Source organism: Sebastes umbrosus, chromosome 10, assembly GCF_015220745.1.
Source record: "Sebastes umbrosus isolate fSebUmb1 chromosome 10, fSebUmb1.pri, whole genome shotgun sequence".
Taxonomy (NCBI): Eukaryota; Metazoa; Chordata; class Actinopteri; order Perciformes; family Sebastidae; genus Sebastes; species Sebastes umbrosus.
Window position 1 is genome coordinate 11,809,409 of NC_051278.1, and position 14,333 is coordinate 11,823,741.

Sequence of the window (14,333 nt, forward strand, 5' to 3'; positions counted from 1 at the left end):
GACTTACTATACTATGACTTTTTTTCATGACTTTTTTTTTACTTTTTTCGACTTACTATACTATGACTTTTTTTTTTTTACTTTTTTCGACTTACTATACTATGACTTTTTTTTTTTTTTTAACTTTTTTCGACTTACTATACTATGACATTTTTTTTTTTACTTTTTTCGACTTACTATACTATGACATTTTTTGTTTTTACTTTTTTCGACTCACTATACTATGACATTTTTTTTTTTTACTTTTTTCCGACATACTATACTATGACATTTTCCATTAATTTTTTTCGACATACCATACTGTGACTTTTTTTAACTGGTTTTTCCACACCTTCAAACTTTCCACATTTCCACTGAAGCTGCTCTTAATAAAGACAAAGCTGAATCCGCCTTTAAGCCCTCTTTCAACACACTGTGTTTTTCCTACAGGGAGGTATCGCCTTTGTTGCCATCAAGGGGGCGTTTAAGGTCTACTTCAAACAGCAGCAGTACCTGAGGCAAGCCCACCGCAAGATCCTCAATTTCCCCGAGCAGGAGGAAGCCTGAGGAGAATCCTGCAGTCCTGACGGAGGACAGCCGGACAAAACCACACACCTCTGCCGGAGGGGTGAGGATATGAACTGTCAGACTCAGAGCAGGAAGTGCCGGTGAAACAGACTTATGATCAGTGTCACCCTTACCACCCACTCCTCCCTACACCTCACCCTTTCTGGTCGCTGACATCCATGCAAGGATCCCCACCACCACCACCACACATTGTTTTTAAACTTTTGACGCTTTCGTAAGGTGAAGACGGATAAGACTACGCACACAGACTGGAGCATGTTTTTGCAGTCGGTGTACAGTTACACACACATTAACACACAGAACAAGGACTCGTGCTGTGTGACCGTCGGGTGGACGTGCTTCAACAACCACATAAACTAACAATTATTGTAAACTTAACCGTATTTTAAAGATAAAAAAAATGCGGGGGGGATGTGTAATTAGAGTTTTATAATAATAATAATAATAATAATAAATGATTGTTTTATAATGTTTATTTTGCAGATTTGAAAAGGCCCCCTTTGCCAATGTTAGGGGTTTATATTGAATGAGGAATGATGTTCAGTGTGTAGAAAGTATTAATGATGAAACAATAAAATGTGTTGAGAATTATGAGGCAGTACATTAACCACAACCAGGAAGCATTTAAGATTCAACTTGTCTCACCTGTTGAGGTTTAATCTTAATGCCACTGTAAAGAGAACTACCGAAAACCTTTGGCCACACATAGGAACCTTTAGACCCTGCATTATTTGAGGGGTGTTTAATTATTTTTGTCCACATGCCTTGGCAGTGTTTACGTTGATTGTCTGTAGCTTTATCTCCATTTTACAAAACGCCTGTATGTGATGTGTTTCAAAGCCTCATCGTCCATCACAGCGCCCCAGGTTTGGTTTAGCCTGTTGCCATGGTGAGACCGTCTCCACCAGATGGGTGGATGGATTAATAGAGGAGCGTTTTGCAGTGACAGGATGTCGGACTAGAAGCTTCAGGTGACTCTCACGTGACATTTGACGCAGAACTTCTCACTGGGAGATGTAAAGCTTTACTGACTAACATTTCAGTGTGGACTTTTATTTAAGCTACAATTCCACTTCTTCTTTTTCCCTCAACATGTGACGATCGAACTGTTGTGTTGCCTGAACCGTAGCTCAGGTCAGACTGCGGTTCTGAGGTAATTACCATGCAGACGTAAGTGAAACTTGGACACCGGTAGTTGAAAACGAGTCACCGGGTGGTTGATTTCCCCAAGAGTCTTGCCAAAATGTCAAAGGGTCAGTTCAACAAAATGACAAAAGCTAGAGGTATCTAGCTACGAAGATAGTTGGGGATAAATATACCAGGTTTTTTTTAGTTTTTATTCCTGCCTACAACTGAATTGCCTTTACAAAAAAAAAAATGTTTCAAGTGTAGTGTAATTTGCGACCGTTTCTTTAGTAGAAAATAAAACGTTTAAAGAAAGTCTTTGGGACATTGTTTCTCAAAAGACCCAGAATTATGTTCTTACAAAATAAGTGTATTGAAGTGGTGATGGAAATCTCAAAACCTGGATAAACAAATTACTGTATCTGCATGAGGTATGTGTGAAAATAAGTCTTTAAAATTTCAGTTAACACGACCGTAAATGTTTTAAATCATTGGGCACACGAAGCGATTAACAATGTCACTTAATTTGTCCAATAGCGGAGAACTAAGCCCTTAAGTTACTTTTTTTTTTCCTCACAAAAGGAGGCAGGAAACATCGGTACGTGACTTCCTGCGACTGTGAAAAGGTGTGACGTATAAGCCGACCACTTGGAATATTTAACCTGCACATATAAACTGTGCCTGCTTTATAGATGTGTACTACTAGAACCAGCGAACCACAGCTTCCCCAGTAGATTCACTGTCAAGTCTCCACTCTGCCAAAAGAGACGTTGAAGTCTGTGTTGTACAGATGTTGCGTCTGAGTTTTAGAGTTCTATGGTATCCGTTCTGTGAATAAATGTATTTTTCCAATGTCTAAGTGCATGTGTTGATGTTGTGGGGAGGGAAGTGTTAAATACAAACACACACACACATGGCTCCATTCAGTAGTTTATTAATTAGAAACACACAGGAGACAATAAAAAGAACAAACTCAAAATGTCAGCACTCTTTGTATCGCCAGCCAATCAGTCTCTTGAGTTGCCAAAGACATACAGAAAATAAAATATGCTTCTGATTTTCTAAACGTAAACCAGTCACTAGGTACTTCACAAGGTAAACAGTGCATGGCCCACCCAAGCCTGATATGTAATGTTGCTTGTTTCTTCCGAACGCTGCGTGAAAACAGCTTTTATCACCATCCTTACCTAAGTATACCTTCAGTTTGCTGCTACTGCTGGTTGTCTTTGGGTTTTGACCACAAATGGAAAATTTAACAAAGCAGCGAAGTTAATAATCATTTGTTCCTTAAAATAATTGAAATGGTTTTGATCGGGTTGAGACGTAGCAAAATGCTGGAAAACATTGAAGAAGCTTTTGATATACGGCGCAATCATACAAGTACTCCCTTACAACTTTCTTCCCCCAAAATCATTCTTTAAAAACTGCAGCATCATATGAGCGAGCAATGAACTAGGCCTGAGAGCACGTACGGTGGGAAAAATTTAAATCATAAATCCGATTTTTTTTTGGCTGTTTGAACAAAGTTGGTTGGCAGCTCCACCAGCAGTGGTTTGACACAGCAAAGCTGGTTAGCACCTGAGAGAGCAGGTCATGCTTGTGTGGCACAGACATCGCTATCCGTACACCGCCGGCCGCTCAGAACGGACACAGTCCTGTTCGCGGTTTTAGGCTGGAGCTCGGGCTCAGTGTGGATCCAGCTGCTGTAGCTACTCAGCAGTGCAGAGCCACAGCTCACTCTGCCTCACACTGTTCCCAGTGTCCACGTTATTATTATTATTGCTTAGTGAGAGAAGTGCATATATTCAGAAAAAAAAAGCTTTTCTTTAACCCCCTTTTCAGACATTCAGAGAAAAAGGCTCGCTGCTTTTTTTTTTTTTTGTTGACATCTCTGCTGTAAGAGCCAGAGCACAGTCCAGCAATTTCGGGGAGTTATTTCCTCCAGGATTCGGCCCAGGATCAACCAGGAGCAGCTCAGTGCAGCCAGATACAAACTAACTAATGCCCCCCCACCCTGGAAAGGCACAAGCTGCAGAAAGTCTCACATGCAGACACAGAGTGCAAGAATAACGACAATCTCCCTGGAGCAAAATCAAAATGAAAAAAAAAATATTGTTGCCGTTATTTCCCCAGTTTTACAAAAATAACTTGGAGAATACCAATTCAAGGATTTGATCACATTTAGTGATGTGAACAAAGTAGCCTACTGATGCACTAATGACAAGATAAAAAGTGTTCTTATTTTTAATCGCTAGTAAAATTTAATGTTAAAAAAACAGCATAGAGGTACCCCTGAGGTGTCTGAATTACATACTACTGTAAAAATGCAATAAAAATAAAATTAAAATGGGCATGCTCTCTGTGATTAGCAATTTCAAACAGCTCCTCAAAGGGTCCCAACATTTTACCAGTTTACAAGCAACAACATTTCAAAACCAAAAAGGATTAAAAACCAAAATTATTATGTATATTCTTCAGAAAATGCATCAATTTGAATTAAATATTCCGTTTGACCAAGCATCTATTGCGCTAACGTTTTCAAGAGAGCTGCGGTGCCTCGGAGAGTTACGTGGCAAACATACCAGTCCAACTATAATAAAAGCGAAGACCCTCATGGAGCTACTATCTTTAACTTCTACCGCCCCAAAGTTCATCACAATAAACCAGCTATCCATTCTCAAAGCAGCATGTCTGAATAATTCAAATAAAACGCCTCCTACGGTTCTGCGGTATACTTGAACTCGTTTAAAAGGGATCTGGCCCTTGTCTTTTTTTGTTGTTCCTATTTCCTCTACAACATCCTGCACTGGTATTGTGATGCGTGTGAGTGTTGCGTCTCCTTTTAGAGACTTACAACATGGAGGTGAGTCTGGTGTGACCTCTATCGTTATCACAGCTATGTTGACGACCACGGCTAACTTTGTGATTCAAATACACGCATTTGTTTCCAAGCATCTCTTCTAGTGGCTCCAGCCTGCCACACGTGCACACATACGCATTCACATGCACCCAGGCAAACACACACACAGACATACATACATACACACACACACACACACACACACATACAAACACTCTCTCTCTCTCTCTCATACACGCAGGCTCAGTCAGATGAGAGTCTTCCTGACGGGAGGCGGGTAGGGAAGGGGAGAGTGTAGGTGGGGAACAGAGCAGGAAACAGAGCAGAGTCCCTCGCGGTCGACCTCCCCGGCGCCTCCGTGCTGCTGCGTGTCGACCTGCCGGCCTCGCTCACAGTTTGGCAGCCATGAAGTTGATGTGAGGCTTGACCAGGGGGAAGAGAGGCAGGCTCCTCTTGAACTCGGTCATGTTCTCAACCAGCGTGGGCTGCAAAGAAAAAACAGTCAGGTTACACAAATATAGTATGTCGGAAAATGTCAGAGTTTAGTATGACGACAAAAGTCATGAAAAAAAGTCATAGAATAGTTTGTCGAAAAATGTAATGAAAAAAATCATAGTTTAGTATGTCGAAAAAAAGTAAATGAAAATAAGTCATAGTATAGTATGTCAAAAAAAGATTCATAGTATAGTATGTCGAAAAATTTAATGAAAAAAATCATAGTTTATGTCGAAAAATGTCAGTTTAGTATGTCGAAATAAAGTGTCATGAAAAAATATTATTGGACATAACAGCAAGGAGTGCATTTTTTGAGTATTATTATTATTATTGGACAATTTCTAGCTAAAGGTTAATACAATTTTGATGCTGTAGTGCGTTCATGATAATAAAGAAACAAGTCACCCAGTGCAACAGTGTGAACTTATTGATGCGTGTCTTTCTAGGATACATTCATTGTTGGTTTTTGGCCATTTCATGAAATTTGTTGACAATATGAAAAATATAGAATATCACCAGACACCAGTGAATATGTCTCAGTAGATGGGAAAGCGGTCAGGTTAACAAACGCAGAGGCATAAATAAAGAAAATGACCCGTTACCTGTGGCAGGGAAGGAGCAGGAGCCAGGTTGACATCATTCTGAGCGGGGAACTCTCCCACTATTGGACCTGGTAAACACAAACACAGTGACACACAGTGACACACAGTGACACACAGGTCAACCTGACACTCACTGAACCCACAGAGCATCTAGATAAAGCCAATGAAACTCACAGGAGTCCATCTCTCTGGACAGGACGTGCACGGACACCTTGTGTCTCTTCGGGGCTTCGACTGTCAGTCGTTCCTGCGGGGACACAGAGCAGATGGTGGGATGATGCACGGAGGCAGGCAGGGAACATTTGTTGCCGGGGTGATTAATTTTTTCATGACAAACAGCATCATTACCAAAATTTTAAATTTCATTATTTAAATGCCCACATATAGTTGTGAGGGGGAAAAACACATAATTCCATCTGTGCGTTAACGGTGTTAAAAACTATTTTTCGCAGCGAGCCTGGGATCAGTTGTGTGACAGCGCTGTGGAGATTCAGCCACACAGTCTGGCCTCGTCACTGTCTCTGAATGGAGGATTATATTAGACTGAAGATGTGGCTCGTCTGCAGCCAGACAGCGTCAACTCTGCCCACCAAAAAATGAAAAAGAATAGAAAGAAAAAAGAAAATAGTGCTGCGATCGGAGCCGATATGACATTAGAAATGCATTAGGTTTATTCTGCATGGGGCCTGTAATGGTTTCTGCTGGGCTGAGATAATGCCAATTCTTTCAGCGGCTGTGTGTCTTTGGCCCTTTATCCCCCTTGAAACAGGCTGGCTGGCTGTCATTATGGCAGCTGATATGCTGTGAGCGCCCTGTGTCAGTGTCACCTCCGCGGCTATGAATAGAAGCGGTAGGCAGGAGGAGATGAAAGCTGGGAGGGCAGACTGAACCCAGGAAAATCATGTGTGTCTGGACACACACACACACACACAAACAGATTTAGAGGAGGTGGTGGTGGTGTGCTCATGCTGTTGCTGCACTTCTATCAAAAAAGTGGTTCTTCTTAAACCAACTAACCAATTACCTACGGATAAAATTAAATTGGAATGGCTCAATTAATGCTTGAACAGCTGGTAATGTAAACAAACATCTCATTATTGTTCATGAGATGAAGACCGCCTCAGCTGACCTCAAGGTGCTTATTTACATTTATTCAATTGTATTCTGGAGCTTTCGATCACGTCGCTTAGTCACGATCAGCAGATGGAGTTGTCCAGCTGTAATTGTAGATGTTCAGATTCCCAGTTTCTGTTTTTGTGTTTGAGCCTTGGGTGAAAAAGTCGTTAAAAGGAAATTTGAACTTCTATGACAACTTGACGAATGGCGAAAATATGTCTTTGAACGATCTAGCTTGTTTTCTGGTAATTCAATAAATAGTCTATATGAAAAAAACACATGGTAAAGCCTATTTTTGTATACTCCTGTGTGAATTAAATACTAGACAAATGAAAGTACCGAGTGTTTCCTCATTTTAAGAACTTGAGTGAAAATTCACATAACAGTTTTAAGTGAAATTATTGAGAAAAAAAAAATAAAAAATAAATACAGTATATAAAAGGTAGGCCTAGCCTTTATTGCGAAAGAAACGATGTAGAAAAATATATAAGAGACATTTTAATATTGTTTTGATGATATCTATCGTCACATTGCCCAGCCCTAGTAGTTAGTCCATGTGTTTAATAAATAATCACACCAACCAAATGTCTAGTCAGTCTGTCTAACACTGACTTATTGAACTGTTATTGTTAGTTCATATGATGATCAAATTATATGTTTAAGTAGTACTTTCAAACAAAGGTGATGTCAACACTGCACAACGGCACAACCACAAACTAAACTAGTGTCAAAGTATGGGACATTACCAGTGGACTGTGTCAGGGCTAATTTTCTCACCAATACAACATTTATCAGTTCAACTTCAAACATGCATTTAACAATGATTGATAGACCTCTGAAATATTTCATGACTCCTCCATGTCCATAAAACGTTGGGTTATTGTTGTAATTTATGTATCCGCCTCTTAATGACAGTTCTGCTGTCAATACAGCAATAACCACAGACACAAAGTACCACAATTAAAGTCAAATGAGCGCCATAATTTGAGGCTATTTAACTAAAACGGTGGCTGCTGGAGGAGTAAATGCACCCGGGGAGTCGTTTCAGAAATATTAGGTCTTTAAGTATTTCCATAGTAAATGAGAAGCAAAAGCTCTCAAAGTTTAGATTTGTTTTGTGTTTATGGTTTTAACATCCACTCATTACAACATTACAGAGAGCCAGGACGGCTCATTACATGAAGGATGTTTCAGAGAATTTGGGGGAAATAGATGTTATTTAATATATCAGGAATGGATGTATTGTATTGTATCTATCTATGTATCTATGTATGTATGTATGTATGTATGTATGTATGTATGTATATGTATATATATATACATACTCATATATATGCGCTGAAACTTTTTTTTCCCCAAAGAAAATAATGCAGGAAAATATGCTTGGATAATTTAGAAATTTAGTCACCAGTTTGTCCAGCAGAACATAATCTGACTGTGGCAGGCAGCAAAATTCTGATATCGGCCAATATTCATATTAATTAATTTTATTTTTAAAATGTATTTATTTATATGTCTCGGCCGATAGTCATATCAATTAATTTGATCAGATTTTTTAAAATTAATTAATTAATTAATTTGAATATTGGCTGGTATATCAGAGTTTTTTTAACTTCTTAATATCGCTATATGCCCCAAAAGTCCAGTAATGGTTGGGCTCTAGTTAAATGTAATACAAAGGTTTTCAATATTAAATGACCACCAGCCAATAATGATTTGAACCATATAGACGGCAGTTTGAGCTCTGGCATGGGACAAAGTCTCCCACTGCTCACTTTCTCTCAAATGTAGTTTCAACATAAAGTAGTACTACTTACTCTGTAGAAGTGCATTACGTTTTCTTTTGTCAAAGTCTTCAGATAGGACACTTCAGTGTTATCTGCAACACAACAGGGGAAACAGTTCATGTCAGTCAGGTTTCAAAAAATTAACTTTAAAATTCCTTGATACGAGGGATCCATCACTCATCTTTATTTGGGGTCAAAGTTATAACTGCTGCATGATAATGCAACTGAAAGCACAGGGTAATATGTTACATATCAGTGTGTTCACTTGCTTGTGGAAAACTCGGATATCTGAGACTTCAGCTGCCGAGTATCATTTTCATGATATTTATTTTTACTTTTCAAATCAACAGTCTCTACTACCACGAACAGTCTGATGGTAAACCAAAGAGTTCTCGTAAAACAGAATCTAACCGTGTTAAATAAGCATCTTTTTACACAGCATGACTGAATCAAGCAAAGGGAAACAACGAACTAACAGCAGCTGTGTGTGTGTAAACTCTGACTAATGGCGTGTGTTGCATGTTTTTCTGTGCCCTTGGCGTTGAGCGTCTCTCTCCCGACTCGAACACTGCTAGTATCAGTAATCACCACCACTCCCTTGGCAGCCTTTCAGTGTTGCCATCACTCAGGGCTTTAGGCAGATTACCAGTGAATCAGGCCCATTACAATCCATTATGGCACTCGGGAGAGTGCAGCAAGAGAGGTGTGCTACGGCTGCAGATTATTTCAGGCTTTAATCGATCCCACTTTGTGCAGCTCTAAGCAACATCCTGCTCACCTCTGGGACTGACCAAAATATTGATAATTCTCATAAACTTGCATTCCACTTTCTACGCAACACAAGCTCTTTATACGGTAAATGCGAGTAGATCAGAAAGTGTTCTGAAATATATTTCATTATACTTAAAAATGTGCATTTAGCCTGAAACGTAAACATGATTAAGAGTTGGGAGTTTGTGAAAGGACTGCTCACCTCTGTCAAAATTATACTGCTGAGAGATGATCTCTCCCCAGTACTTGGCGCACTCAGCCGACAGCTTCTTGGGCTTATCCAGGCGGCGGATGGCGAGAGCCTGGATGTGTTTCTGGAAGGCTTCATCAGCCATCTCCTCCACAGCCTTCTCCATGGTGCAGAGGAAAGCCTCAACGCGGCTCTCCAGGTAGTGGGGCGCCTTCTCCGACTGGATGATGAAGCGCAGGCCTTGCACTCCGTTAGCCCGTCGAGGCCCGCTGAACACAATGTAGCCTGGGGGAGATACACTAGAGCTCAGCACAGAGGAGAGACTGGGTACCTTAGCTTCTGCAAAGAAACTGTTCAAAGGCCATTGTACGCTAAACTATTAACTTCATGAACTTGAGCCTTTGGTTTCAAAAACATTTTACCACAAGGTATTTGGTGACGTGCTTTTTTGTCCACATTTCATTCTTATTGTCTCTACAATCTCTCTATCTTGATATTAACTTCAGGTCTGGCACTATGATTCATAGACCGTATATAAAGATGGATGACGTGTCTCGAATTCCTCCCGCTGTACAGAAGTGAAGCCAAAATATCCTGAATAGGGGAGCTGCCATCTTGGCTGTGTAGCCGCGGTATGAAGGTCATTCGCCCGAAACAATCGCGAGCCGAGCAAGGCCACAGCTTGTGAGCGAGAGAGACTCAAAGCTGTCAATCATGAGGCCTCACCCTCTTTTCATAGTATCAAATATCTAATTAAAACCAGGGATGTCAATCGGTTAAAATATTGAATTGCGATTAAATCGCATGATTGTCCATTAATCGCACATTTCTTATCTGTTCAAAATGTACCTTAAAGGGAGATTTGTCAAACATTTAATACTCTTATAAACATGGGAGTGTGCAAATAGGCTTGCTTGATGCAAATGTATGTATATATTTATTATTGGAAATCAATTAACAACACAAAACAATGACATATCATCCAGAAACCCTCACAGGTATTGCATTTAGCATAAAAATATATGCTCAAATCATAACATAGCAAACTGCAGCCCAACAGGCAACAACAGCTGTCAGTGTGTCAGTGTGCTGACTTGACTATGACTTGACCCCAAACTGCATGTGATTATCATAAAGTGGGCATGTCTGTAAAGGGGAGACTCGTGGGTCTTGAAGTCAGAGGTCAAGGGACCCCTTTGAAAATGGCCATGACGGTTTGGAGCATTACTTAGCCTCCTTCGCAACAAGCTAGTATGGTTGGTACCAATGGATTCCTTAGGTTTTCTTGTTTCATATGATGTCAGTATCTTCACTCTAACTCCAACCTCTGAAAGATCAATTGCGTTATTGCGTATAAGAAAGTAGTGGCGTTAAAACAAATTTGCGTTAACGTGTTATAATCGCGTAAACTTTGACAGCTCTAATTAAAACCAGGTACATTAGCATGATAAGAACTACCTAAAGTGACAGAAACCATCTTTGGGAAAAATGTATTTGACGTGTACTTTGACTTTTTAATTTGGCACATGTCCCATCCACTAACATTGAAGGGGGCGGGATTTATGACGTATACTGCAGCCAGCCACCAGGGGGCGATCGAGATGTTTTGGCCTCACTTTTGGGGAGCTGTCATGTCGTCCATCTTTATATACAGTCTATGCTACGATTACAGCACTACTGTCAAGATCTCAATCTCATTGAAATCCATTCATTCTCCAAGTTATTAAACATCATCATGGTTGATAGACACTTTAGAAACTTCACTTACACAGTTTCTGGTCTTTATAGAGTAGCATCTAACTACCGTTTTTTCTTCTCAAAGAAAAAATGCCTGAATAAATATTCCCAACCTGGCAGCAAAATGTAAACACAACTGCTCCTGTTTTCTTGTCTTTATATACACACACACATGCTACACACGATATGTTGTACATAATGTTCTGTGCGCTCACCCAGCTGTTCTTTGGTTCTCAGTGTGTTGAAGCAGGGCTCAGAGATGATCTGGCAGAACAGCTCCAGCAGCATGTTGTCGTTGGTGCTCTGCATGTCTGTCTGATAGTAGATCTCAATGCCGCAATTGTTGTGCACCTCGTTCCTCTGCTGGTAAACATACCAGCCACCTGAGAGGAACAGATATATGTTTATTTTTTGCAGTATTGTAATCATATGACGTAAACACATGCAGTTGGAAATACATTATTGACAGAGGGGAAAAAAAGGCAGGGCTCTCAAGCTGAGCCTGAAAAAAAAATAAAGTCAGCAACACAACTGAAGGAGCAGACATGTATTCTGTATGTATTTATACAGGCACCGAACTAGTAAGAGAATATTCAAATCATTATTTTGGGTATTTCCAAAAAAGTCGAAAACTCATTTCCTTCCCGTCTCTTGTCGTACTAAAAACAGCAAACAGATTATGGAACAGGTAATCTCTAGATCTGAAACAATTAATCAATTAGTTGTTAACTATTAAATTAATCACCAACTATTTTGAGAAATCGATTAATGGGTTGGAGTAATTTGTTAAGAGAAAATTATCTGATTCCAGCTTCTTAAATGTGAATATTTTCTGGTTTCTTTACTCCTCTATGACAGTAAACTGAATATCTTTGAGTTGTGGACAAAACAGGACATTTGATGACGTCATCTTGGGCTTTGGGAAACACTGATCGACATTTTTCCTTTCACATTTTATAGACCAAACAACTAATCGAGAAAATAATCGATAGATTAATCAACAAAGAAAATAATTGTTTTTTGCAGCCCTAGTAATCTCTATAAACAGAAAATAGTCTGCCGACGATTTTGCTTTTTAATTGCTTTTTTATTTATTTATCTGCATTGAAACATGGAACAATCCGGTTGTAGACGTCGTCTCTCAACTCCATTCTCGTGTCTCAAGTTGCTAATTGGACTGAAAACAATGGCCGACGCACATAAGAGTCACGATACAATCTTATTGTGATTTTGCAATATACTGAGTATTGCGATAAGATATATTGCAATTAATTACCTTTTTTCAACTGCAAATTATGCAGTTTGTCAACATCTGTTTTATGTAATAAGGTACAGTTTTCACTCCGTTCATATCAGTTTTTATTCACATATCTTGAGGTGAGATGTCAAGGCACCCCTTTGTTCCAGACAAGCTAACAGGATATGGCAGCAATCGATTCCTTAGGTTTCCTAGCTTCATATGATACCAGATCTTCACTCTAGCTTTAAAACTGTGCATTTCAACCTCTGAAAAAATACAACATTGCCACTCAAAATATTGCAGTAGTATGCTTTATCGATTTTTTCCCCCCACCCATAGTCATAACCCCCTCTCTGTCTCTCTCTCTCCCTCATTTCTACACTGTTCTCCGTCAAATAAAAGGAGAAAATGCCCAAAAAATAACCAAAAAAAAAAAAAAACAAGTTCAAATGATTCTGTCAAACGTGACTGATCCGTGCTGATAAGGTGAGAACTACACTTAACATGTAATGCAGTGACAAAGCCAAAAACAGCTGAAGTAGAATCCTCTTCATTAACCCAAAATCCCCAGTGATCAATGAACTCAAATAAGCATGGGAATGAATTTCACCAGCCTAGCTGTACGTCTCTATATAATCCATAACAAATGATGATCATTGTATGCATAATTGGGTCCTTCAAAAAAAACATAATCAGTGCTGCCTAACAAGTGAGCTGTTTCAAACGTAGATACGGAGTCATGCCCGAGCACTTTGCTCCAGGCGTGGACGAGTATAATAAAGTAAAACAGGGAAGTTCAGACAAAGGACAGTGGTGACACTCTCCAGAAAGGCGGAGACAGACTTCCTGCTGAATGCCAACATTGTGCTTTTTGCTGAGTGGTTCCAAATTGGCCTCCTCCAGCCTTTCATCCCTTCTTCAAATTTTCTTTTGAGCAGAACATGGAGAGGAGCCATCAGTTCTTGCATAGGGAAAACCGGTTCCTTTAACGCTCCGCTTCAGTTGGTTTGAGTCCATTGTGATCCAGCTCACTTTGAATGGAGGACGAGTTGAGGCTGGGTAATGCAGGTGCCTTTATGCACATGCTGACGGGGCAACTTTGGCTCTGCTTTCGGGGAGTGTCGTGTCCACAGTCCTCAACATCTCCCCTAGCTTTCTTTCTCAACATGTCAAAAGTTTTACTTTAGTTAACTTGTAAAAAGTACCCATAAACATTTTGGGCAGATAAGCTCTTTGATTAAGCAAAGCACTAATATAAAGTGTGGACATTTCAGGCTGGTGTGTTTTGTTTTGTCACAACACGTTAAACCTCACGCTGCCAGCAGCTGCGTTTCCATTCAATTGTCAAGCGAATTTTAAGCGACCTTTTGAAATGTTGCAAAAAAAGAAATGTGAATCAGGCTCGTTTCCATCAACTGGTTTGGAGCGAATAAACTCGGCTTGTCAGCGTAGTTCAGTCAGAAGTTGGCACTATAGGCTACACATGGCTTTAATCCACCAGTAAACAGTAGAAGAAGTAGAGGCTGCGAATGCGAACCAGAAACAAAACAAGTCGGCTTTGCCATGCATGCATTTAACCATATGCCAGAGAAAAATGGATGTTTCAGGAATTGGGCAAGTTGTAATTGTTCTTTCATGTCAGCTAGTATTGGTCATGTTTCATGCTGTCCGGAGACGAAGACAAGCATTTGTATGTTATGGGAATATCCAAGAAGACGCTGACAGCGGAAACAGCTGAACAGTCATGCGAGTACATGTTCGCTACGTCAGAATTTATACGGCAAAGGCCTTTCCATAACACATTCAGCACATCAACTACATTTTGATAAAGGCAAAAATCACC

At 39.9% G+C, this 14,333-nt stretch overlaps 2 protein-coding genes across 4 annotated transcripts in view; one reads left to right on the forward strand and one right to left on the reverse strand.

Annotated features, from left to right (window-relative positions):
- The window catches only part of march5 (membrane-associated ring finger (C3HC4) 5), a 29,313-nt gene extending 26,767 nt beyond the window's left edge, over window positions 1-2,546 (forward strand). For both annotated transcript variants that reach the window (XM_037781993.1, XM_037781992.1), the window contains exon 6: window positions 430-2,546. In XM_037781993.1, coding sequence (XP_037637921.1) covers window positions 430-546 — 117 coding nt within the window. In that variant the 3' untranslated portion in view covers window positions 547-2,546. The remainder of the gene's footprint in view (window positions 1-429) is intronic.
- Window positions 2,547-2,610: 64 nt separating this feature from the next.
- ide (insulin-degrading enzyme) overlaps window positions 2,611-14,333 on the reverse strand; it is a 35,983-nt gene continuing 24,260 nt past the window's right edge. Inside the window, exons 20-25 of one of the 2 annotated variants that reach the window (XM_037781979.1) lie at window positions 11,466-11,633; window positions 9,526-9,798; window positions 8,583-8,644; window positions 5,824-5,896; window positions 5,650-5,717; window positions 2,611-5,037 (exon numbers count right to left, since the gene is read on the reverse strand). In XM_037781979.1, the coding sequence (XP_037637907.1) occupies window positions 4,942-5,037; window positions 5,650-5,717; window positions 5,824-5,896; window positions 8,583-8,644; window positions 9,526-9,798; window positions 11,466-11,633 (740 nt within the window). In that variant the 3' untranslated portion in view covers window positions 2,611-4,941. The remainder of the gene's footprint in view (window positions 5,038-5,649; window positions 5,718-5,823; window positions 5,897-8,582; window positions 8,645-9,525; window positions 9,799-11,465; window positions 11,634-14,333) is intronic. The other variant, XM_037781980.1, reaches the window with a different exon arrangement.